This window comes from Aphelocoma coerulescens, chromosome 20, assembly GCF_041296385.1.
Source record: "Aphelocoma coerulescens isolate FSJ_1873_10779 chromosome 20, UR_Acoe_1.0, whole genome shotgun sequence".
NCBI classification, from domain to species: domain Eukaryota; kingdom Metazoa; phylum Chordata; class Aves; order Passeriformes; family Corvidae; genus Aphelocoma; species Aphelocoma coerulescens.
The window spans coordinates 14,727,641-14,754,269 of record NC_091033.1 but is presented as its reverse complement, the minus strand read 5'-3'; the positions used below and the strand labels follow the sequence as shown (position 1 = coordinate 14,754,269).

The window sequence follows — 26,629 nt, the reverse complement described above, 5'->3', positions numbered from 1 at the left end:
ATTATCACAAGAGCTTTGTGAGAATCACTTCAGTGATTGTTTGTTTAAAAACAAAGGAAAAAACCCAAATAAAAACTTACTTCAAAGTCTTGATACTGCTCTTCCGTCAGAGATTTCTTGGCCACAACAAGAACCCTCAGGCCTTCCCGAGCCATGTTACCACACTGCAAGGAAGGATCACATTGTAAACCATCAACTCCATCTCCACTGAAATGGTTTATGCACAGCAGGGTGGAGATGGCAGTGTAAGATAGCAGGTTAAGAAAATAATCATCCCATTTGAGCAACCCCAGTGAGTCTATAAGATCTGATAAAGTGTAGGATAAACTCGAAAGAGGGGATCTGCAATGGTTTGTGACCTATCCCACTGATCAGGAAGAAAAATGCCCTCTCTGCTATACCAGAGTGACAGAAACAATCCCATTGATTAAATTTTCTCTAAGTAAAAAAGGGCACAAGCCTGTGATTTGTAGACTTCACATCTTTGGCTCTTTAATGTAAGACCAAGTTATAATTATTTCTCTGAAGACCAGAGAATCAGTAACTAAAGCTACTGCTGAGGATGCTCCATCCCTGGTAGTGTCCAGGGCCAGGTTGGACGGGGCTTGGAGCAATCTGGGACAGTGGAAGGTGTCCCTGCCCATGGCAGGGGTGGGATGGGATGGGCTTTAAGGTCCTTCCCAATCCAAACCATTCTGGTATTCCGTGAACTCTGTGCCACCATTAATGCTAACCTGACAAACACACTCCAGTACAAAGCTGCCAAATATACTTCTGAAATTAGACCTTACAGGCTAAAATAGATCCAAGCACAGAATCAATCCCAGGACAAATGTGGTGAGTGTCAATCAGTTTTGAGCAAAACCCGTTTTATGTACAGGACTTATCCCGCATTAAACATGCTGAACTGCCACTGACTTCCTTGTTACTGTGGATCTATTTGGCTGAGGACTAATCCAATGAATTGCCAAGATCAGTGACCTTCTGGCTTGCAGGTATTTTAGCAGTTAGGTCCCCCCTGCTGCAGTGCCAGGCTTTGCCTGGCAGAGAGAAGCAGTAGCAGCCCTCCCGTACCTCCTCCTCCAGCCAGTCGTTGTACTGCACGATGCCAGCCATCACCACATCTGCCCCCTTCATGTAGAACGTGATCTCTCCTGTGGATTCATCCTGCAGAGCAAACACAGCAGCCTAAGCTGGGACAACATCAACAGATTTGGAGGGCCCTCAGCAAACTGAGTGACGAATTCTCAGCACAGCAGCCACAGAACTGTCTGCTCTGGGTCAGGTGAAGGGCCACTTCTTGTCTCAGGGCCAGAAGGAGATGCCTATTCAATTGCAACTCAGGTCCTTGCAGCAGGAATTAATGCTTTAGACAAGGAGGATCAGCTTTTTAATCAGCATCTCCACACAGACAGACCCCTGCCAGCCCTGACTGCCTGTGAGTCCAGAACAACCTCAAGCCCTCACCTTGAAACTTGATTTTCACTTACCTGAAACAACAAAACAGATGCACAAAGCTGAAGAGAGTCAAAATCACTCTAATTTACCTGCTCTGTTACACTATATGGAATAAGCAGAATTAAAGCTCATGCTTGCCACAGAAAGCTTAAGTTGCTGCCTGCCTTACCTGATTCAAGGAGTTTATAGGCTGCAAGCAAAGCATATTTGCATTACTACAAATTTAAAAGTCAGCTAGATACCTAAGGAGGCCACAGCTATGAGAATTACAAGCTAATGGAAACGCTGGCAATTTCCTCAAAGGAGACAAAACAATGAGTAAGGAACAAACTGCTCTGTAAACCAAGACAGCCACCAGGGATGGGAGGAAAACAAACTTGAAACGCAAAACCAAAAAGCCCAGGAAGGTCTGAAACAAACAGCTGTGAATGAAGGGGGCAAAGTACTTTAGGGAAAAAAAAGAAATGAAAGAGTGGACACTTGTTCATTCTCTCACTAATATGTGGGTCAGACTGTTCCACCATGACAGAAATTAGCAGTGGAGGTTCTCACACATGAATAGGTTAAAAGCCCCATGTCCCATGGCACTGGCAAAACAGAGTTTGAATCCATAGCAAAAAAAAGGGCAAAAAGTAGCACCTGAAGTGGATACTGAAACTGCAAAGAAAGAAGTGTCTTGGATAAGGAAATTAATAATTAGCCAAGGATAACAAAGCTCCTTTACTGAATATAATTGCCAAGCTCACAGAGATATTCACAAGGAAGATGCTCATGATTAAGCCTAAGTGTCCTGGAACATCCAGCCAATCCTCACACACTGATACACATCCCAGAGGAAAACGGGTGTCACTCCTCCAAAACAACCAGAATCTGCTTAAATAAAACACACCACTTCTGGCAGCAGCCAAAGGTAAAGGTTTATCTATGAAATTATTTGATTAAAGAGTGTCTAACAACATCTCTGTAGGAAACTGAATAAAGACTGCACTTCCCGTGCTGCAGAACTGGCTTAAGATAGTTTAGACTTTTTGTCCAATATAAATACTGTATCAGCTATCTCCTTGCATTAGTCATTTCCTCTGCCCGAGTTCAGGAGGAGGTTAGTGCGTTCTCAGATCATGGCAAGATCATTCTATAAATCTACACACAGATTTGCCAGTTATACTGTTTTGGAGAAGCATCTTTTTCCACAATGGTCTGCCTCTGGCCACGGTTCAAAGGCTCCTTTCAATTCCAGATATGACAATAGCACTATCTCTGCTCTACAACAAAGATCATTCCACATGGGTAAGGGGAAAAAAAAACACTAAGAAAACGAAGAATGGAAAATATTGTGGTCAAACAAACAGGCCTTCTTCAAAGGGCAAGATAAGTCAGTGCACACTATGGTGAGGAGGCTGCTTGGGTAGAACAGGATTTCTTAGAACTGAAATAATCAGGTACAGAAATAACAGCTGAGTGCAAGGAAACACTCAGATATTGCAAAAATATCCCAAACCAGGCAACATCTGCGACTCATTTTCGCTATTAACTATTGCTTTATTTACTAGAAGTTACGTGTTGAAGGAGATCTTTTCCTAGGGGCCAGAGCAGCCAGGATGTGCTGTGGAGATGGTGCCTGCAGGGACAGCCCTGCTGGGCTGGACACAGGAACCACTGCTCACACTCTGTCCCCAGGCTGTGCAGGAAGCCTGCAAAATTCTCACATGGGCTCCCAGCAGCCAGAAAACTGCAGCTTCTAAGGACAGGCAGTACCTGCACAGGTGAGCAGAAACATTCCCCTTTGGGTTCTGCTCACTGCAGTGCTGAGTGCAGCTGCATCTCCCTCCCTGTGTATTTTCTTCTGGGTACTTCATGCCGCTCTCCCTCCCCTACTTCTATTTTTTAAACAAGCAGCACAGTTTAGGAGATGCACTGGAAAGGTGAACTCCCTTCAAGTTGTGGATCTAACCAAATGGAGTGCCTACACATGCACTCACATGTTTAATTAAAGCACATTCTACTTGATGACTACCTATTTATAATTTTTTTAAAAATGGAAATTATAACCCTGCTTGAAGATGTTATTTTGGAGTATACAGAAACATGGCAAAGCAACACCCAGGCAGTCAACATTTGCTAGTCAACCCTAATTCTGCACAGGGCACACAGGGAGATGATTTTAGTGGCTTAGAGAAGCTGAATGGCTACAAAATAAAGACAACAGAGAGGGACCAATGCTTCTTTAAAGGTATTTACAGTCAGGATCTAGGCCTGATGTTACTCCCACTGACCACAAGTGGGAGTTTTGCTGGTTTTGCCTACAATACAAACAGCAAAATCTAAATAGAGAAATACAAACTAGAAACCTTTTTGTTTCTAGTGGGGGAGAAGATAAATAATAGGTAATTTAAAAGGAATAAGCTTAAAATCAAAGAGAGCACTGTTACACTCATGATACGAAAATTTCAGGGCATTCCCTTCTGTTGAGCATATACAGACAATTTAATGAAGCTCACCCTGGCTTTGATTTCATCAAAAGCTTGCACTTGCAGTAAAAGCACTGGGGAGAGAGGTTCTTCAGTCCTCCCTCTTCTATTGATAATATTTTTATTCTAACTCTTGAAAAGATTGCCTGAAGTCTCCACATAATTTTCATTATAAAAGTAATTAATTTGAAGAATTTACACTTGCTGTACTGAACTGGGTACACACTGCACTTGTTGCAGGTATCCTCTGCAGCACAAGATATTTGTGGGAACACTCAGTGTACGTTCAATGCATTCCACGGATCTCTAAATCCCCAGATTTAACACAGTGATTACTTTGTACCAGCTCAGCCTCTCAGCCCACTTCCACTGGCACCCCTGCTCTTGGGCATGTTTTCATACTCCAAAGTCTTCCAAGTGTTTCACTTTGTGTGGTGCCCAGGGAGGATGTGGATCGCGCTGACTGCTGATACCCCAGCCCCGCCTGGATGCCCTCCTGTGCCGTGGGCTCTGGGTGACACCTCTGAGCAGGGAGGCCGGCCCAGGTGAGCCCTGGCTCCCTCCCAGGCTGCCCGAGGTGGGACTGCCCCGCCCGCAGCCCTTACCCGCACGATGATGCCCATGCGCTTGCTCTCGTAGGTGAAGGGGAAGATCTGCAGGATGGTGAAGTTGAGGATGTGCCCCCCCGGGCTCCTCAGCTGCACTGAGGACTGGTCTCTGCCCACCAGAGTCAAACCCACGCTCTCTGTCCACTGCACCAGGGCCACCTGAGAGGAGAAGGACACGGTGAGGGGTCCTGCCACACCTCCCGAGGGAAGGGGTAGCAGGGGGCTGCAGAGAATTCATCGGTCGTTAATTCATTAGTCATTAATGGTGCTATCAAACAGATCCACTGATAAACACAGGTGCTCCTCCATGGCTCTCCCTAGAGGTTTTTTTCCCGATTCAGACACTTCCTGTCAGTATTTTCGGGGTTTGGGCAGCCCAGCTCATGTCTGAGGCAGCTATGGCACTGTCCCACACCCTCAGCAGGAGGTGGTCACCTCCCTGCCTTCGACTGCCCCGTTCCACTGGACACCAGGAATTTCTCCATGGAAAGGGTGCTCAGGCCTTGGCAGGAGCTGCCCAGGGAGGTTTGGAGTCCCCATCCCTGGAGGTGCCCAAGGTAGGCCTGGATGTGGCACTCAGGGCTCTGGGCTGGGGACAAGGTGGGCATGGGGCACAGCTGGGACTTGATGGGCTGGGAGGGCTTTTCCAACCTAAATGATTCCATGATTTTGTTCCAAAGGACAACCCTCAGCAAGGGCAGGCACAGGAATCCTCCACCCAGCCCTGGGGTGCCCAAACCTCCTCGGGCACATCAGGGAAATCCCTTTACAGTTACTTTTGGAAAGTGCCACTTCTCAGCTCGCTGTCTATGAAATTAAGAATTCAAAATGATGCATTCACCCTGGATTTACAGTTTCAAAGCCAGAAACACTAATGCAGCACATAAAAAAATTCATTTTAAAAAAACCCAAACAAAACGAGCTCTGTGTTGTTCTCTATGTGTTCAGTAGTAACAGCTCAACAACAAATTTCAACAATTTTGCAGTGATCAGCAAGACAGCTGAGGGCTGGCTCAGACACTTCTTAGCAGAGAACCCTTCTCCCTAAAGATTAAAAAAAAACCAAAAACCAAACCAAAACCCCCAAAACAGCCCCCAGATTGTTCAAGGTTTAACTGAAGTGGGCATCGTTTTGATTGCAGCCTCTACTATTTAGGGACCTACAAAAATGAGCTCTCTACAAGCTCCCACTCGACTGCAAGCAGAGCCATGCCAGAAGACCAAAGTCTGCATTTTGCTTCCCTGAGAATGCCCCAGAGTGCCCAGCTCAGCTGACACATCCATCTCAGGCTGAGCTTGCTGGGATTTAACTGCAGAGGCTGTCTGGGCAGTAACAGATGGAGCAGCAGCTGACATGAGCCCATCTATCACTGGCCTCCAGAAAAGATCAAGGGATACTTTCCCTAAACAGATTTGAAATACTGGAAGTGTTTTACAGTGATATTTTCAATGGCACAAGAGTGCTGGGCACAGGGTTGCTGTCGACTTGGAAGGTTAATTATCCCTTCTGCCTTTCAGGTTCTGCCTCTACTGCCTCAAGCAACCACAAATACCTCAGTTAAAAATGAAATTTATTTTGGAAAATCACATACAAGAGATACAAATAAAATTAGAACCTGTAAATACTTGCACTGAGTCTAGATTTTACTAATGAATTGATACAATTGGGAATAACTGGAGAATCTTCAGTGAACTCAGCTCCTTTTCATCCCAAAATCGGGCTTAAAAGAGAACCTAAACCAAACTTTTCATAAAGTAGTCTTAAATTGTCAGATTAAAAAAAAATGTAATTGAGTTGGCTTTGCCTCGAAAGACCTTTAAATCAATTTGAATCAATATTTGGCTTAATATTAATAAGTTTGTGCAGGCTTACTCACAAAGATTACAACAAATCAAAGGCTCTTTCAAGCTTATCTGTCTCGAAAGTTTCCTCAAGCCATCCACAGTGCATTAAAGTGTGCAGTTAGATAATCCTCCTAGCAGCCTCCCAGAGATGGAGCTTGGCTTTCTGATACTCTGGTTAATAAATAATTATTGGGAGTTATTCCCAGCATGATGCTACGTGATGTTCAGTGAGTGCAGCCCTGGCTGTTCTTCTGCCCATGTTGGTGAGCTCCAAATGCCTGGAGGTACAACCCTCTGCTCCCAGCTCAGCCTGTTAAAGCATCTCCTTTCACAGACACCTCGGGTGCTCTCAGCCACAGCCAAACGATGAGAAATATTCAGGATGCAAAAGTATATTTACAACTTAGAAGAAGGAGAATTAAAAGCAGGCTTGAAATGCCTCAAACACCTTCAAGGGAGCCCATGCTCACTGATGAGGGAAATCAATAAAGCCTCTGCCAGCATTTTGCAGCTCAGACCGGGCCAGGTCTGACACAGATCTGAGCATTTCAAAGCACAGCAGCCCCAGCAGCTCAGCACAGCATCCTCAAACTTTGCTCTCTCCGACAATTAAATTACCCAAGCCACCACTGAAGTGGATATCGACTAATAAATTTCATTCTAAAGAGACAAATTGATCCTTCTGTGCCATGAGCTGCTCTGCAGGGTCCCCTTTAGGTTGCCTAGGCAGGCAGACAGCAGGCAGGGACCAATTGATCCCACACCCTTTCATGTCCTGGCAGCTGCCGCCGTTGTCAGGGTTAAAGACTGTTTGCCCAGGAATCCCAGGCACTCTTATCTCTGATCAGATTATATCTATTTCATTTCCCCTGTTAGTTACTGTATGGCTGCAACTGACAACTGGCTCGCAGAGCCCCAAGGCTGTAACTGATATCTGAATAAAGATACTTCAAGACTTCTAAATGGCAGTGTGCACAGGAAACAAATTTAGGAAATCCTGCTTTCTGTTACAGGAAATGAATCCTATGCCAACTGGTAGAAATTACCCTTGCTGTTAAAGTAAAGAGAATACAAGTTTTTGTACTCATTTCATAAACTGACCTTCCCTGCCATGGCAATATTTTATTGATATAGGATTTCAAAGGCTGGTTTTAACAGGAGTCCAAAGCCATTCCCCTACAGGGAATGTTATTTAACAGCATTACTCCCTTCTCAAGGACTCCACTTGTGTAGCTCCTGCATTTTGTACCCTCTAGGATGACATACAGAGCAGAGCTAAATAATATTTGTATATATAAGACCTACAGAAAAAATTTCTTCAGCGCAGCAAAGCCTATCTGATTTCTGAACCTGCTGTAATTCTCTACTCAAGATATCACAAGAAAGGAAAAAATAATTTAAACAATAATCTTGGACAGATTAGTTATCATCCTATAGTAAAACAAATAAACAATATCCCCTGGGTATTTCAGGAAAATTGCTGTGTAAATATTTTAAAGACAAAACAGTATAAAGAGTAAAAGAAAAATCACTGACTTCACTATATACCACAGTACATATGTAAATAAACCAAGATCTGTGCAAAAACAGCCTGTAAACGCTTTAGGAGAAAAAAACCCCACCAACTTAGACGCAGATCACAAAAATTACCATCTGGAAATCATTCCGAACTCATTTCAGTGCAAAGGCACCTCTTTCTGTACGCCCCCTTTTCAGGGAGAGCAGCACATTCTAGAGGAGGGGAGCAGGGAAGCAAACGCTGCCCCAGCCCATGCCTGGGACAGGACACCCACACCCTGCCCAGGGAGGAGCTGCTGCTGGCACCTCACTGCAGCCACAGCCACGGAGGGGGCACAGCAGAAATGCAGCTTTTGCATAATGCACAGAGGAGAACACTGTACAAAGTGAATGAACTGCCTACTTTGGGAGAAAAACACCCTAGGGAATATTTTGAATGTATGTAAGTGTGAAAAGCAGCTCTGTGCCAGTCTTTCAGTAGCACAACAGTCCCAAAATCCTCACACAGCTGGGCTTCCAACAAGTGCATTTAATTCCATGCAAAGCATTTCTCTGACAATGAGGCAAACCAGCTTCTTCTCTGATGGCAAAGGTGGAAAGGTGATTATCAGAGGCAAAGCTGGTTTGTTTCAGGCAATAAATGGAAGAACCTTTTGAATGTGGTCAAAAGGGTGATCTGATCTCATACTCTCTCAGTGGGATTCTCAGGGGAAGTCTCACACTTCAGTGTCTCACCAGCACAGAGCAAATGTAATTGTACAAATTAATAGAGAGCAAAGTGTGTTACTTCTGTTGCACTAAAAGATGTATCCAAGAAGCATAACCAGTACATGAAGCCACATTTTATTCCTCCCATCTTTGTCACAGAAGGAAACAACACTATAATTACATTTCCCAAATTTTTCAGGGGGTGGCAAACAGCACTTAAACTGTAAGTCCTGTATTGAACCTGATCTCTCAGATGCTCAGTAAAAGTCTCCAGTGAGTCTCTGGAGAGCTCTAAAGCTTCTCCCCATTGTGCCACCTGCACAGCCCTGGCTGCACTGGGTGCTGGCAGAGGACTGGCAGCTTTGCTCTCAAACAAACCTGTGCACTTCACTCCCCGCCCAGAATTAACCTGGGCACTGGCTCTGTGCACCTGCACGTGGGATGTGCTGTGGTTACAGTGATTTACAGCTTTTCACTGGTCTGGAAGGTCAAACACCTCGCAGAGCTAAACTGTGTGAGCATTCCAACCCTCTTCCACAAGCTGTCCTCCCCCAGACAAGGTAAGATTGCTCAAAATTTACCAAACATGGTCAAAGGGATTCATGGCATTGAAATGAAAAATATACCCTGGACAAAAGGTGCAGAAACAAGAGCAAAATTCTGTGATGCAGAGGCTGGTACAGCAGCCAGATACCAGTCTGGAGCTTCAGGCAGAGAGGCTGAACAGCTGAGAGGGCACTTATGGTCTATTCACGGCTTATCAGAGCAACAAATGCATTAAAATATTATCCCCTTCACTAAACTGGAGCACTTTCCCCAAATAACTGTGGGGTTTTCCAGCAGCCAGCAAGGTCACATGGACGATTCGATGGCCCTGCACTGACCTCGTCGGGGCTGGAGGCCTGGTACACCCTGCAGGAGTCCTCGTAGTGGCGCTCGGCCTCGGCCTGGTCGGTGACGCCGTTGGACTCGTACACGGGGGTGACGTTGTGGCACAGCGCGATGGCCTTCACCGCCTCGTGCACGCGGCTGCTCATCGTGCGCCGCACCTTGGTGGCCAGCGACAGCCCCTTCACGGCCGGGGGGTCCTGCGGCTGCTGGGGGACAAAAGAAACCAGGATACAGTGTTTTCTTGGGAAAAAGTAGTATTGAAAGCAAGTTTTTACTTCAGCGAAGACCGGAGCGGCTGTGCAGGCTCGTGTCCCCAGAAACGAGCCACCACCCCTGGGAGCACCCCAGTGCAACCCAGCTCCTTTAGCATCGCTCCCGAAGGGCCCCGAAAGATTTACCGAAGTTTTGGATGGCACACCAAGAAAAAGCCCCTTTCTGCAGATCCACCAAAGGGTGACACACACACCTCAAAAAAGAGAAACCATTTTTTTACCCCGCAAAAGACCAGTGGCTTGGAAAATTTAAAGTCACTTGGGTTTCTTGTGCAAGAGAATATAACTGGTGAAAACACAAAACAGATGACTTGTATGGAACTAGAAAATCTTAATTACATTCATTTAATTTTTAATACTATTTTTAGTATCAGAATGAGAGTCTTCAGATAATTGCACAATTACTAAATTATCCCAGTTGAAGAAGGGACACACAGTGATCCAGTTTCCTGCTCTGTTAACCTTTAGTGTCAAGAGGACAAAAGTTTCACTTCCAGGTCAAAGGCCACAAGATGGTAAAAATAAGAGCAAAGAATAAGAACTACAGTTCAAAATGAATCATTGCCAGCAAATGCTTCTCATTATAAGGAATCTCACGTGGTAATTATAAAAGTTTTATGAGACATATCCCTCACCAGGGTAATTCCATATGTTATTTTCCACACTAGTGATTAGGACCCATAAGATCTTCAAATTTAGTATCACTGCTCATCAGCACTGCTGCCAAAATCCAACAGCAAACCCTGAGCTGAAGTGCACTCAGTCACTGCTCACACACTGGACTAGTCAGTCACCCAAATGTTCCTGACAAATATTGGATTTGGCAAATAATTAACCAGTAGTCAAGTTTTGTCCAGAGACTGAGTATAAAATGAAGGCAAGTAGATCTGAAGTTTGGAGGTTTGTGATCTGGGGGGTTTTTTGTTGGACTGTTTTTTTAGTACAGTTCAGTAATTTAAGGGTCTCAACACCAAGAGAAGACTCAAATGCTAGGAAGGAGAAAGGAAAGACATAGCTGGATATCTAAATAAACATTATTTTAGACTCAGACCTCAGCAACAAGACACAGGCACACACTTACACTTGCATGTGATGTGAAACAACCTACAGAATGTAACGAGCAATTTATGCATTAAGCATCCAATGACCTTCACACTTTGCCAAAAGTAGTTCATAAGCAGATCCCTACCATATTAATTCCCCATTAGCCCAGTGATGAGGAAAACTTTTGGGAACAGAGAGTCAGTGAGTGCAGCTAATTGTACCTGTGTGTAAATGCTGAATATGTGGCTCTGCACCTCGTCCATGGAGTCCAGGCCGTACGCGACCGTTCCCAGGTGGAGTCTCTTGAAAACCATCTCATTCTGGGTGAGCGTCCCTGGGAAAAGGCAGCACCTTGCAGTGGGAACGACACCCCCATTCCCCAGCACACCTCCTGTCCTTGCTGTGCCCCAAACGCAGAGAAACCTGAATTTGGGCCTGAAGCTGAACTGGCCACTGCACCGCTCCCGGCACAGCCGAGGCCGGCAAAAAACCCCAGTATTAACAAACCTGAGGGATGATTCTCCTGGGAAGTGGGGGTGCATAAAGAAGCATGAGATTCACCCCACAGTCAATGCCAGCAGGAGCTGCAAGCATAGTTCTGGTCCCACTGGAACCAAAAAAAATTGGACACTACTTCAGCGGGACCAGGATTTTATGTCAGACCAAGCTCTTCATTACAGCTCAGGCCTTCAATTCAAGCCCAGGTTCAAAAGTGTAAGGACAGCAGCAGACAGTTTCTGCCCATATATGTAAGTTATCTTAACCTGGCTTTGAAAAACTAGCTCTAAAAAGTTGCTTTTAATTTTATTTTTACCCTCAGCTTTTGTTTTAATTGCTTTAAGTGTTCCTTCAAGTAGTATAATATTCCTGTCCTACCTTACTTACAGTGCATTCAGAACAAAAAAAAAAAGCAGAACTTTTGTTCAAAAATTTATTCAATCATATTGACAAAGTGACAGGAATTGTGTATTTCTTCCAGTCCAAAGAAATCTCACATTACCCTCTTCTCCTGGCCAAAAACATACCAAAATCCAAACAACAACATACCATGACTCAAAACTGTATTTTCTGCACCAGTACCTGTTTTGTCTGTAAGCAAATAGGATATCCTCCCCAGCTGCTCAGGGATAGTGCTGGACCGAACCACAGTGCCAGGGATTTTGGAATCTCTGCGGATCACCCAGCTGTACACAATCTTCCCCATGTCCAGATTCACACGTAAACTATGCAGGAGGAAAGGGAAAAAGGAAAATGAAAATTATCACTAGGTAAACTTTGGAAAAAATCCTTGTGAAGTGCCCCAGTGCAATGGAAGGACATGAGTTCCACAGTGAATATGAGATGCCAAAGCGGGGCTTCAGGAGAAGTTTATTCAAAGTTAGTGCTCCAGTGGCAAATGTAATTACACTGTAATGCAAAGACAGATGACAAAATTACAATGAGATAGGATTTGAGGGGAAGGTGGACACAGAGTAAGGACAGTGATGGATACCAGAGAGCAGATTAAAGATGGAACTGAAATGAATCCCAGTCCTGCACCCAAAGTAAGTTACTAATCTACTAATACAGTATAATTTAATATTAAAGTTTCTTTCACCTCTAAATTTATTACACTATATGCTGTATAAATAACCCTCCTTTTCTATTTTTTGCTCTGTTCTAATCAAAGTAACCAGGCAGTCCAAACACTGAGAGAAGGGGCTTTAAATGCCTAATCCACAGCCTGAGCCAGTAAATGGGTTCATAAATTGAACAAATTCAGCAGAACAACAAAGCAATTCTTACATTTGAACAGTAACTTCATTTCCACTTCTAGACTTGCTTAGCCATGAAATGAGGAACGGGTAGGGAGGAACACACCGAGCAGGCAGCATTTTGCTGGGCAGCATTAACAGCTGTCCCCTTACCTAATGGGAATGATGTTTGAGAACAGCAGGAGGAATCTGATGATCTGGAGGTACCAACGGCCTGCAAAGTGCTGAAGGGCCACCATGACCAGGGACACCACCACGAGAGCCCCAAAGAGGATCTTGGTGAGACAGTTCACCTCCAAATCAAAAAGGCCAATCTAGAACAGTAGGAGAGAAAGATTTCAAGCACACAGATGAAGATGTCAGCTCAGCACAATATTCACAAAGGAAATGAACTGCCATTCTATCCAAAGAGCCATTCCCCACCAGTCAGCTTCTTTTAAAACACTACAAACATATTTAAATTTATAAGCAATGCTCTTGCCAGCTTATTAAATGATATTTCCATCCCTGAGAAGCACAGCAGAGCATGCAGAGGTGTGAGAGGACTCACGCTGCCAAAAGCTGCAGACTGTGTAAACACCCCTGCACTGTGTCTTAGCTTTGCCACAACAGAAGAATGCAGCAAAATAAGCCTTTGTATTCTAACTGGGACTGCCCCATTATGAACATATGAAACAATGTTTTTGACAATCTTAAAAAAGTGAGAAGACACATGTATAATAGGATCAAAAAAAAAAGGAGAAATAGCTTCTGTTATGGCAACTATCTTATATCACAGGCTGGAAAATATTAATTATTCCTATGAGGTTGTCCCTATAGTGTGTACATAGAGCATTTGGAAGATCTTCTTTAAAGAAATTATCCATTTCTGACCCTTATTATTTATGATAAGCCTGTTTCTTCACCGTACCTTACTTCTTGGGTTGGAAGTGTTCATCACACTGCGCAGTTCCCTTCCAGTGTAGAGGACAACTCCCACCACAGTGCCTGCACACACAAAGGTTTTTGCTATAAAAATACTTGTCAGGTAGAAAGGATTCTTAGCAGGTTAATTTCAGAAGCAACAAGAAATTCAAAAAGCTGGTATCTGCAACACAACACCTATGGAAACACAGACTGGAACAGGAAACATCCTCCAGTCAGTAATTCTTCAGTCACAGGGTTGGACTTGATGCAGCATCACAGACCCCATCAGCTCATGGGAAGAGCAGCCAGCTTTGCTCTACTTTCCCTGGCCCCCTTTTGATGCCACTTGTCTCTCCACACTATAAATAAAAGTTGGTAGGGAATGGAGGATTGCTTGGATGTCCTCCCACCCCTTGGAATCCCACTTTGGTGCTGCCTTCCACCAGACAGTGGTCCTTCATTGTGTGTCAAAATTAAACCAGCTCTGGCTATGGTTACTCATTGGCAAAGGTTGATACAATCAGAGCAAATTCAATGAGTTCCAGGGCTCAAAGACAGAATTACCTTATTTTAAAATCTACAATTTACTTTAAGTGTTTATCTAAATACTGCTCCTACCACAAAGTGAATCATAGCAACTCCTACTTTCCTGTAACAGATGGAGCTGCTGGGAGCCCATCCGTGGATTTTAATGCTCTGTCCGACAGTTGCTAAAGAGCTGAGAGCAACAAAGTTCTCCATTTTCTTCTTGCAGAAACATAATTCAGTTTAGCACCATAAACTACTGGGTTTCTATGGGTTTTCTCTTAAAGACTTTGCAAAATGCCACGAAGAAAAAGCCATCTAGCATCAACAGTTTAAAAGCTGCTATTGCCAAGTGTTAGGAGTCTGTAAAAACGGAGAAAACTAACTCTAAAAAAAGCACTACTGCCAATACATTGCTACTTTATACTCTACTATTCCCCTGCTCTCATTAATGATCAAAGTTTTAACAAGCTGCAAGTGACTTATTTTTAAATAAGACTGATTCAAGAGAGGTGGTTTCTAAAAATATGCTGAGCAACATTCCTTTAAAAAAACACCCCCAAAAACAACAACAAATGCCTGGAGCCAGATGGCAGGTGGTGGTAAGATCATCACAATTCAAATCAGCAGATGGCACAGCTACTCCAAATCCACTGCAAACAGTCAGAGTCAGACCCAGCCCTGCTACAGCAGATGGAGAAAGGCACATTGCTCTGCCTCATCTTACAGGGCCTGCCCCAGTGAGATGGCACCACAGCTCCCAGCAGAAGAAAAATAATATCCACATTTTCTTCTAACAGAAACAACCTATGACAGGCTATTTATTATTACCACAGGAGAAACAAAACTGGGTATTGTATTGATAGGTCAGTCAAAATGAGAGGAAGCACATGCCGGGACTAGAAAAAGCTTGAAGACACATTGATCTGTAAAAAAAGTGTTTCTAGTTGGTTTATGGCCATTTCAAACAGACTCAATTGCATAAATCCTTTGAAATTATATTTGCAAATGCACTGTCAAGTCTCTCCATTTGACAACTTTAATTCCAGAACTGGACTCCAGAATTCCACTCTCTTCCAGCTACTGCCCAGCAAACTCTGCAAACACACTGGGCAGGAGAGGAACAAGGCTTTCACTTTGACAAGCCTCTACAAGGGGGCATTGATTAATCTCAGGCCTTGGGAGTTTATCGTATATAGGAGTCAAAATCTGTCAAAGACTTGATTTTTTTTCCTTTTTTAAGAGTATATAGGACAAACTCAATGGAAGCACTTACCTGGAAATCTTTCATCTTAGCTTCTCTTACCAGAATCCATTTGACACCATTTCTGTTACAGATTAGGATGTCAATGTGGAAAGCAATTAAGTGCTATTCTGGTCCTGGATGCTAAAGAAGGGCCCCAAAGGCCACTCCACTTCTTTCTCATCTAGGAATGTCCAAGAGGCAATTAGATGTCAGCTCAGCTCCCCAGAGGTGTCAGGACAAGGGGTAACCTCATTCCAACCGCTAATTTCTCCAACTGACAGAATTATTATTCCATCACAGAAATACCTTTAAAAATTGTTAACATATTCCCTTAAAAACAATTTTACATGGATCTCCACCTTACCTGATGCAATCACTGTGCTGGCCCACAGGGTGTTTTCTATGCTTAAACTTTCATTTACTGGAGGATCACTGTCCTCCTACAACGGGATAAAGAGAAAAATAAACATACTTGTCAGGAATGCAAAAGAGCAGAGGATGACAAGAGTCCCACAGAGGTGTTTGGAGAGGGCTGCTGGGAGAGTTGGCAGAGGGATTTCTGATGGGATGGAGAATTTTCATAAACCCTGTGGATTTCTGGTTGATTTCAAGCACATGCCAGCAGACTCACCCTGGTGAAGGTCCCCACGAAGTTGTGTATGTCAATATTGGGTTCTTCTGCATAGACATAGGAGCGGACTTGCAGTAGGTCCTATCAAACAGACAGAGAAGTCAGCCACAGCTTAGCAGTGTACTAAAGTTTTAACAGAATACTTGGGCAAGAGTTACTTATCAAGGGAAGGCAATTCTAAACCATGCTACCTACTGCAGCCCAAGAGTCCAACAGAAAACACACCTGGGCTAGCAGTTCACTGAGGGGGATTTCCTGGGGTGGCACCTGAGAGACTCCTGGGACTTATTAGGTGTCCGTGCCCCATAAAAGAAATTGCAGCCTGAAAACAGCCAGGGACTGCAGCACCCACACATTTTCAGGTAAAACATGCCCAGAGTTCCCAAGCACAGAATTTGCAGGCAGGAGCTTACGGAAGCCGTGGGCAGGCGCTGGGTGCAGGTGACAGGCAGCCGCAGCTTCCAGTCCGTCTCCCCATCCAGCTGGTCCGTGCGAAGGAAGCAGGACCCTGGGGATGGGCAACAGCAGTCAGGGATCCTTCCACACCTGCCCTAGGCACATCTACAGATAACTCATGGGATGGCTTCCCCTCTAGGATATGCATATCCTTCCTTCTCTGGAAACAGCGTCTGATTCACATTTATTAATAGTGAAAGGATGACATTCCTGCACCACATTCCTTTCCTTCCACTAGGCCAGAATTCTCTGGGCTATACTTTTTAAGACACTTGAAATGTCACCATTTATCTGTTTTCTAATCCTTCTGATCAAATATTTCCTTATCCCACACTTAACAAAACAAACCTGAACAGCAAGTAAAATGATTTGTATCTAAAATGCAACCAGATTCATTTACCCTGGACTCAACCCCCTACATCCTTTGATTAGCAAACAAAACAAGAGTATAACATCCTGAGAAGTGGTGGTCCATAAAACCACTTGAGTTCTCTCTCTCTCTCTAAAATTTTACTATTATCTATTCCTTTCACATTTCCAAAAGATAATTTTCTCTAAACAACCAGTGAAAGGTTAATGGCTATTTTGACAATTGGTTCCAGATGTTTACCATTCTTCTCCGACGTCCTCAGGAAGATCATGTCAGCAGGGACCCTCTGGTTCTGGGAGGAGAAGAAAGGCCATTATTGTGCACCCAGCCCTGCACGCGTGTGCAGCGCCTTCCCCAGCCCCACTGAGAGCAGCAAAGGCACAAAGAGGATTCCTTTGTCAGCTTGGGATTCAGTTTGCTTTGAATCCTGAACTCGCTTCCCTGCAGAATTCCAAGTGCAGGATAATAACTGGTGCCAGCTCCCACTGACCAGACCCAAGGGTTAGGTTTACAAAAGGGCTGGAGAGTAATTCTAGAAGTATGAAGAAATCTTAAACTAATGCTGGTTTCCTTTCAAGGAGTCCCATGTTAGCACAAAGGTTGTATCTGTAATCTGCAGCTACCAATTTTCTCTTTTCGCACTATTTTCATACTAATGGCTTTAGAGGTCACAGCTGCTTGCAGAGAGTGTGTGGGAAAAACATAAACTCAGTGGATAAAGAAAGCCACATAAAAATTTGTACAAAGGGGGAAATATACCTGTGTGTACCAGTGCCTACAAATGGATCACTGGGTCTCCCAAAACTGCAGTGTTTATACCCAAACAAACACCTGGATGCTGCATTCATATCAGGTATTTAACTTGTGTCCAACAGTCAGAGAAAGGATAGGGAGGCTCTTTATCTTGCTGTAGTTTAAGTAGAAAAATGAGGTTATAGGTGCATGCCTACTGATTTGCCCTCATTTGTAAAGATAATGATGCCATTGGTGGTGTGGGGAACCCTGACACGTGATAAAATACTTTAACCTGTGTTCAACACCTGACATTCTAAGCCTATTGTAAGATATGCATGAATTTAAAAAATTTCATTTCTAAGGTCCTGTAAAATAAAAGTACCTTACACAGGAAAGATGAATATAAAGACAAACCTTTTCAACAATGATGAGGTCGCCGACTTGTATGTTAGAACTCTTCACCTTCACAGTCCCTGCAAAGGAAAGGTGTCAGTGTGTTAGAGCAGAGCAGGACAGGGCTCAGGGGTGCTGTGGGGTGCTCCTTCCCTCCCTCCCTTCCACTGCACTATGGTGGGGGAAAATGGGAAATGTTTCCACCACAGGAATTGGGCAACGCTGCCCTGTAAAGACTTCCTGAGCCCACTACTCCCACTATGGTGTGGGTCTCCCAAAAAGGGCTGAAAGCCCCTCATGTAACACCTCCAGACCTCAGCCCTGGATGCAGAAACCCCCAGCTGCCCCCTAATGATAACTCTGAAACAACTCCTTAAACTCTTTCTTTGGTACTGCTTAACTCATGAATTCAAAAATACTTTCAGCATCAGGCAAATGACAGAGCAAGAACAGAAAGTTACAGCAGGGAACCATCAAACCCAACTCCTTTTCCTTAGGCACCTGAAAATGTAAAGCTTGACTCTCAAGCCAAGCCCTGGAAGCTGAAAGCATAATGGGCCCATCTAAAATCCAGGCTCATTTCCTCCCCTGCCGCAGCTCCAGTTTCTGGCTCAGCTCTGCCACCTCTCCTTTGCCTCTTGCTGGACCTGGCCAAGCGAGCCCTGCAGACAACAGGTCCTACAGAAATCATGTAAATATTTATTCCTGTGCAGCTGTCAAACATTTCCCAGTTGCTCTAAAACAGGGGATTAATTTAACAATTGGCTAGTAATTTCAAGTCATTAGCCAGCTCTAGATTTGGCTTTTCAGACTAACTAGTGATTTATAATCAGTTAATTTGAACCCTGCCTCTACATGTCTGTTGTATTTCAACAAAAGCCTCTTTAATCTGCTGTGATTTGAGTGGAAGTGGGTGAGGCACGTGGAGCTCCCCCTGGCACAGACAACACTCCTACTGTACCTCAAAATTCATGGGCTAACTGGCCAGATAGCAGCTCTGGGGGAAAGCAGAAGGGGGAAGGGAGGGGGAGTAGAAATTAGCACAAAGCACAAAGGTCACTGGGATTTTACTACTGGCAGTCCCTTCATTAGCATCCTTCTCAGGATATGCTTCAGAGTTTCTGCTCCAAATTAACAATGAAAGCCATTCTGGGCTGGGGGCAGCCTGCTGCTTTGGTGACACACTGTGTGCTTAACAACATGCTTCACCACTGCTGCTAATAAATGCAGACTTCCTTGCATGCTGTAATTATTCCTACAAATTATAAGCAGTCATGGCCCATTTCACAAATATCTCATAGGTCTTTCATGGATTCTGGAGTTTGCCTTGTGAGATTTTTTTTTCGTTTTTTTTTTTTGTAAAAAAAAAAAAAAAAGGTAAACAAAACGAATGCTGGGCTAAAGACATCTCTGCTGGGGCAGGAAGCAAACCGGGGATTAAGAGTCCATTACGCTGAGGCTTGAAAAGAAAAGCTGCACTCCAAGAGGATCAAAAAAAGCATCCCTGGCAGTCTTCTGTATGGGCTATACAAAGTTAGGTACTATGACACTAAAAGGGTCTGACAGATAACATCTCTTCCTCCCCTTTTAATACGGTTATTCACAAAACAACAAAAAGTGCTTTTGAATATTCTCCTGTGCAAAGGAAGGGGGGGGAAAAACCCATGTGCTCTCCCCACACCAGCACAGCCATTCCTGGCCCAATGTGCAAAAAAGCTGTGGATTTGTTTAACTCTATTTTCTGTGTTCTCCTAAGGATCACAAGGATTGATCTGGTGACTGTCAGTAGCAGCAGCGCTACCTGCAGGGTTCAGGGAAACTTACTTTTGTAAGGTTTTCCTTAATGAGGTAAAAAATCATTCTGCAAAAGAAAAATTAATGCCTGGACAAAGCTGTAATGTGATGATTTCCTATCATTACGCACATAAAAGGCTTTTGGGATCATTATTCTGAAAACAGTATCATCTGCTTTAAAATCTTTCCAATATGAGAAAACCCAAAGCAGCTGGAGCAGATTTGTCTTGTTCACGAACCCTCCCAACCTCAGCTGTTTGAGGGTAAAACAAAGAGGGGACCTTTCTAACCAACACACGTTTTTATAACTCCTGGATAAATGAGATGCCCTTTTTAGGTAGCTAATTCTGCTTTTCCAGCCTCCCTGGCCCCCGTGGGTGACATCTCTGCAGTGTGTACCACACGTCCTGCTAAGAAGGCCCAGGACCAGATGTTTCCTTTGACTCAGGACTCCCATAAAGAAACTTACTTGAATTAGTTTTATTTTCATCTTGGGAATTCTATAATTCCTTTTTCTTTCTGTGGGGAAACTGCCACCTAAACATTAGATGCTTTCTCATGCATGTTTAAAACCAGCTAATAGCACAACTGTTCCATTTCCCAGTACTGCTCTGCTATGAAAGTATTTTTGTAATTATAAACTCCTACTTTTCTAAGTGCAACTAGAAATGCTTCCTCTAAATATACATAGGTTTATTTAGCATTTATATCACTTTCAGTTCTACTTCCTTAAGTTAATCAGACTAGAAGTTGGTGTGTAACACTTTTTAAAAGGAACTAGTCTTGAGAAAAAAATCTGTTGTTAAAATTTGTCTGGTATTTGTTTCATTCTTTGCTGTATCCTGATTTATCTTTTTCAAAGACAAGAAAGTAAACATAATAAAATACAAACAGTTTGTTCCAACTTAAGCTATGATCTTTGAAATTATCACCAAATCTGCAGTGTGATGGATGTACCAGAAAGCAGATTATTTAAATGAATAAATATATTAGCCAGAAGAGATGCCTTTTTCTACCATGCGAGCACTTAAGTCAAAATTTCAGAATAAATCTGCAAAACTTCACTGAGGCACAGCTCCAAACACTTAATTTGGAATTAAAGATGAAGCCAGAGGTTTACTAAAACAAGTTAAATGCATCTAAAAAATAGGAAAAAAAAAAAGCGGGGGGGGGTTTGTTTGATGTGCTGCACCAGACTTTTGGCTTTTGCAGCCTTATGCTGTGGAGCAGGACTTGCAGAGTTTGGGAAAATATTGTTTTTATATGGCTGGTAAATGCCAATGATCTGTATCTTAAGTAGCACCCCGCAGTAGGAGGTCCCTTCCCACTTTTCTGTGGAGTTTCTCTCTATTATGCAGCGCTACCCAGGGAGGGGGGGCTGCCAGAGAAGAAAAACAAGCCAGGAATTTGCAAGCACAGTTCTAGCTTTCCATCAAGCAGATCAGAACACAGACCCCTGAACACAGAGAGACTTGTGGGTTTATGAATAGGGGATTGAAATTTGATTATTTTTTATAACAATCCAAACAACTGTCCTTTAAATGGAGAGCTTTCCACTAAAAAAAAAATGCTTTCCAGAAGTCTGCTGGTTTCATCATTTTGGAACAGAAATGGATCATCTGGGTAAAAAGATAAAAAAAGGTTTAGGGTGGAGGGGTTTTTGTCATTAGGTCTCAGCACGGGGCTGTGCCAAAACCCTGCAGGCATGACCTGTGCTGTTCAACAGCAACAAAAAAAGAAGCAGTCTGTAAACAGCCCAAGTCAAGTCCTACTGTCAGCTACACTGAAAACTAATTGTTCACATCAGCTGTGCCCAACTCAGTTTGATATTCGCTGCTCCTACTTCTGAGCTGGTGATGGTCTCCTCTGAAAACCCAGCTCCTTTCTCTGACTGATAAATCAAACCCCAAATTTCCATCCCCAGCCAGCGTGGCCTCACCAGGCTCTTCCCTGCTCCCAGGTATTTCTCAGAGGTGCTGAGGCTTTAATCAGTGGAAAAGGAGATGATCAGCTCTCCCAAAAAATTCAGTAATGAGATTCAGTGAGGGACAGAAAACTACTTTTCTCCCCAAACCGTGTGACAATCAGAAATAATTTTCTACATTTTTTTCTACTCTAAACTATACTACAGAGTCTCATTCCTGTTTCTACACAAAATTCATGCTAAATACAGTGGGGCTTAAGATTTTCAGCTAGTGCCCAGCTGCCAATCCTCCTTGGTTTCTTTCACAAAATTAGAAAAGTTAAAGCACTGGGGGGAGGGAAATCATTCATGGGAAACGTAATAGCAATATGAAAAGAACTAAAGGAGAGGTCAGGCCCCTTATAGATCATTGAATAGAATCCAGAAGGCAACTCTTTTATATCTTTAAATAGATGTAGTACACCCCTCTTGGATGAGGCTTTTGTTGGTTGCCAAGCATTTTAAGTGTTGTAGTAAGAACATGTTATTAAAAGGGGATTTAATATTCAGAAACTCAAACTCCCCAGTTTGCAGTTGCCTCATAACTCCTGGCATGTGAAATATATCCAGCCTTAAGCAATTGCTTTTAAAAAGCAGCCCTATTCCTACAAATGCAGCATATTTTACTACACCTACATCACTGCATCTTAATTCAAGGGTATAAACTTGTATAACTAAGAAATTGGAAAAGAACCCAAACTTGCTCAGATTCTGTTAATTCCCTTTCTAAAACAAAACCCTGGCCTCACCATCTTTTTGTCATGGTATTAGGAGTAACTCCATAGTGAGGCAGCACTGGATTGTTCAAATGAGAATTTAAATGTCTTTGTTAGGTACAGCACAGCTGTGAACAATGGCCAGGGCAGGGTCAGGCTCAGCTGAGCCACAGCCTGGGCTCACTCACAAATGAGGGCTCCAAACTCCTCATGGCTGGAGAGAGGCTGAAGGGGATGGACACAGAAAATGCAAGAGCTGATCCTGCCAGTCCTGACGACTACATCAGCTGCTGCTGACAAACACACACATCTCACAGTCTCTTTAGGGTGGGGAGGCCCTGGCACAGGCTGCCCAGAGCAGCTGTGGCCATTCCCTGGCAGTGCCCAAGGCCAGCTCGGACAGAGCTTGGAGCAGCCTGGGACAGTGGAAGGTGTCCCTGCCCATAGCAGGGGTGGAACTGGATGGGCTTTAGGGTCTCTTCCCACCCAGACCATTCCATTAATCCCTCAGCAAACCCCAGCCTCCCCCAGAGCCTGGTGAGGAGCCACCCACGAGCGGCCACCCGGACCCCGAGGGCTCGGCGGCGGCAGCGTGGCCACGGAAGCCACGTGCCTGGGAGCCCACAGCCCCCTCCCGCTGCCTGAACTCTGGCTCTGGCTGTCAGCAGGGCTGGATTCCGGAGCCACAGAGCCGACCTCTGGCTGTGAGCTTGCTGTAGATCTGCGAGTTCACTTCCTTGTCCCGCATGTAGCATCGGATCTCCTCGGCCGCCTCGCGGATCACGGTGACAGCCAGCACAAACCCCTGCGAGGAGCATGGGGGGAAACAGGAGGGATGAAAAGGTCAGGAAAAAAAATCACATCTGCCTCTAATAAGAGCAATATTTATCAGTGCCACTGCCAACAATCTGCATTGCCTTATTCTATCTTATCTTCCTAAATCAGTACAGTGAGATGTGCTGCTGTGCAAACTCCCACTACCAAACACACAGCAGCTGCTTTAAAAAAGAGTTGTTGCTTAAAAAATATTTCAGTTTTATCATTATGCTCTCCCCAAGCAAATCTTTGCGAAGTTTACCTGAAGAATATAAGTACCATATTTCATTTCACCACACAGGTGAGTAACTGAGACTGAGGGGTTACACAGAATTCCAGGGTAAGGCAGGATCCCACAAATCTCAGTGCTCCCTCCACCACAGAGCCACTGAAGTCAGCACAACTCCTCTGGGAAATTTCTTTACATAGAAATTTATACAGAAATCTGTATAACCCCCTTTTTATATACACAGATAAATAGAGAATGCATGTGCCTTCATGTGTGTGTGTGTACAGACACTCCACCTACACAAACAACACTCCAAAGATATTTATGTGCACTACTCATGGTGTAATTACACGTTTGCCTGATTAGGGCTTCAGTCCTACTTTGCTGTGCATATGAGCAGTCACTTAATTTCCTCTTGCCACAAGGAAATGCCCACATCACATCCTTCACTGTATAAAAAATAATTAATTATTGCAAACCAATTCTTTATGGGCTTGGTATCACAAAGTCATGTTTCTCCTAGAGACTATTAGCTCAGCCTCACTAAATAGTTAAAACACTCTTCATGCATCACAGAAAATGAACTTTTTACAACCTGTATTGTGTTGAAAATTGCAACCATGTACTGATTACTTTTGTCAATAAGGAACTTTAAGAAGGGAGCAGGGTGATTTTAGGAACTGAAGATTTCCAATACATACATATATCTAAACGTGTGATCTAATTAATTTAGTAATGAAATGCATTTGTTCATTTACCTAGCAATTCCTACCTGCTTTCCAAAATAAAATTTAAAAAGCATCAGCTATTTTCAGCTTGGGTTTCAGCTGCTTGAAGAGTCCTCAAATAATCACCCCAAAACATTCCCACATGTTCCAACTGCCTGTGTCATCTCATGTGTCATTCCAGCCCCAACACTTGTAACAGCAGCAGTAATGAACAAAGAATTTTCTTATCCTGCTTTCTGGCAGCTCATGTGCAAGTTCTAATTGCTCACCTGGCACAGACGAGTCACAACTGCCTATACACACAAAGAGAGCTCCATGTGCACCTGTTTTTAATTTACAGGACAGGATCCTACAAAACCAGCAGCAGATTCACACAGCAAATGCAATACAGCATTTGAGAGAGAATTCATGGAGATCCAGGCTTTAACACAAATTGAATTTTAGCAGCAATGTCCCAAAGCTGCCCCTTCACTTCTTGCTGGCTTTTACCAGGGATTTCACTGCACTGAAAGTCTAAATTCTATAACATGCACCGCTCAGGCCTCAGGAAGCAAGTTAAAAATGTGATTTAAGGTGCAAACTTACATCCCACAGAAAAGGCAGCACAAGAAATTTTGTCAAGCACTGAAACTTTCTTGGGTAAATAAACCTTGAATGACCTACCAGAGGAACCCAGTATGTGTAAAGTGCACCAAGCCTCATTTCAACCACGAACTGAGAGCAGGCCAAGAGCAAGAAATAAAGGTTGAAGAAGTATTTGAACTGGTTAAACAACACCTAAAAAAAAAGTAGAAAAAAAGAGGAGGGAGGATGTTATACATGTTGAACTAACCACCAGAAACATTTCTGCATGCTCTCCTAGTGACTAAGTGCTGACTTGGGGCAGTTGTAAAGCACTCCTGGACACTCAGGACAGATCAGTGTCTGGTTTGCTGCTGCCCTGAGGCAGTCTTGGCATGAACTCTACCAAACACAACCCCACCATTTGCTCCAGCTCCTGATTCTGCACTTATCTACTGTAAAACCACCGAGAAATGGGGAAAGCAGTGGGGTGGGATGATGAAAAGCAACTTCATTCATGCTCACCCCAGGGAGAAAGGTAAAGAAGTTGTATTTCTGATTGTTGATGACATTGCGAGGGTATCTCTGATCTCTCTTCTCCGGGTGGCCAAGCCAGACAGTCCGAGGCCTGGGGTCTCTCCTCCCACAGCATCTTAAGCACTCGCAACACCTGCAGAAGGAACATTAATTAACCAATTAGTTAATTTTTAACACACTTCTCTGAGTCACACACACCCACTGCAGCCCCTGGCCCACCTGCACCAGCTCCAGGTGCCTCAAGGGACCTTCAGGCACTGAGGCCACCAAGAACTCTCTGCTCACACAAATTTCAGTGAAGAAAAGCATGTCCTGCCCCACATTATAAATCCTTACTCGAGGCATGGAACCAAACCGAGGTCAGGTCCGTCATGGCAGATGCAAAGATGCACCAGCCATCCTTCCTGTACCTTGGAAAAGCCTCTCTGCTCAAAATCACCATACCCTCCCCGACCCCAAAAGGGCATTCTTCTGTTGTCACTGCTGCTTTCTGAAAGCCAATCTCTCCCCATGCCCTTGTTCCTTCAAGAACAGACCTATTGAATTTCACTGACACTTGGGAGAGCCAACATCAGCCAGACTGATAACCAAAAGCTCCAGGGCTCTTAAAAAACATCTTTCCAGAATGTACCACAAAGATTTGTTCTTGAATCAAGCATTCTGCCCCAAAAGTTCTGTTCAGTGCACAGCTAACAAAGAAATAACGATTGCAGGAAGTGCACAAAGCTCTCTGGAAGTCCCTGTCTTGCCAGAAGATACATGCGGTGCATTGAACAGAGCTCACAACTCTCCACACAGAAGGTGGTTACCTACAAAGAACTTAGTTTTTAATGTTTCAAGCCCTGCTGGCTGCAAATAGAAAGAAGTGTTATCAGTTAAGTCAGTTCCCTGAGTACAGAAGGGGACTAAAACTCGATTTGCTTCCAGAAATAAAGAGGTGTCACCATGTGATCCAGTGCTCCCCGAGCAGGCACAGGCATTCACTTCACCAGCCTGACTTGCAAGGTGATTTCTCACAGTCTTTCAAAACTACGTAAAAGGACTTTTGCTTAATCAAATTACTTGGACATTACTCTGTTTCATGAAGAGTCACAGAAAAGCCCTGAAAAGGTGGATTTTTTTCTAGTCTGTACCAAGAACAATCTCAGCCCTAAATACAGATGCCACCCAAGCACAGGGAAGGTGGTTGTCTTCTGAAAGAAGCTTTGAGACCAAAATGCTGATGAGACAGCAGAACACTGCACAGCACCCACACAGCAGTGCTGCAGGAACATGGAATCACAGGTTTTGGATGAAGCCAAAGAGACTCCTTCAGCTCCAGGTTACGTCAAACCCTCCATTCCAATAGTTTGAACACCTAAATCAAATTACTGGAATGAAATTGATGCCATGAAGATTTTTTGCCTTTTCTTTTATACCCCTGTTATACCTTTTTACAACTTCTGTATTCTCAGTGC

The 26,629-nt window shown here is 43.9% G+C and overlaps 1 protein-coding gene across 4 annotated transcripts in view; it reads right to left on the bottom strand.

Moving 5' to 3' along the window:
- Window positions 1–26,629, bottom strand: part of ATP9A (ATPase phospholipid transporting 9A (putative)) — a 54,994-nt gene that overhangs the window by 15,547 nt on the left and 12,818 nt on the right. For 2 of the 4 annotated variants that reach the window (XM_069033842.1, XM_069033840.1), the window contains exons 2-17: window positions 25,161–25,305; window positions 24,738–24,851; window positions 22,998–23,106; window positions 17,850–17,908; window positions 16,941–16,992; window positions 16,288–16,382; window positions 15,875–15,955; window positions 15,608–15,683; window positions 13,477–13,553; window positions 12,720–12,880; window positions 11,893–12,035; window positions 11,034–11,146; window positions 9,490–9,702; window positions 4,532–4,693; window positions 1,075–1,167; window positions 81–164 (exon numbers count right to left, since the gene is read on the bottom strand). In XM_069033842.1, the coding sequence (XP_068889943.1) occupies window positions 81–164; window positions 1,075–1,167; window positions 4,532–4,693; window positions 9,490–9,702; window positions 11,034–11,146; window positions 11,893–12,035; window positions 12,720–12,880; window positions 13,477–13,553; window positions 15,608–15,683; window positions 15,875–15,955; window positions 16,288–16,382; window positions 16,941–16,992; window positions 17,850–17,908; window positions 22,998–23,106; window positions 24,738–24,851; window positions 25,161–25,305 (1,777 nt within the window). Of the gene's footprint in view, window positions 1–80; window positions 165–1,074; window positions 1,168–4,531; window positions 4,694–9,489; window positions 9,703–11,033; window positions 11,147–11,892; window positions 12,036–12,719; window positions 12,881–13,476; window positions 13,554–15,607; window positions 15,684–15,874; window positions 15,956–16,287; window positions 16,383–16,940; window positions 16,993–17,849; window positions 17,909–19,652; window positions 19,770–22,997; window positions 23,107–24,737; window positions 24,852–25,160; window positions 25,306–26,629 lie in introns of those variants that run through there. The other 2 variants (XM_069033841.1, XM_069033844.1) reach the window with 2 other exon arrangements.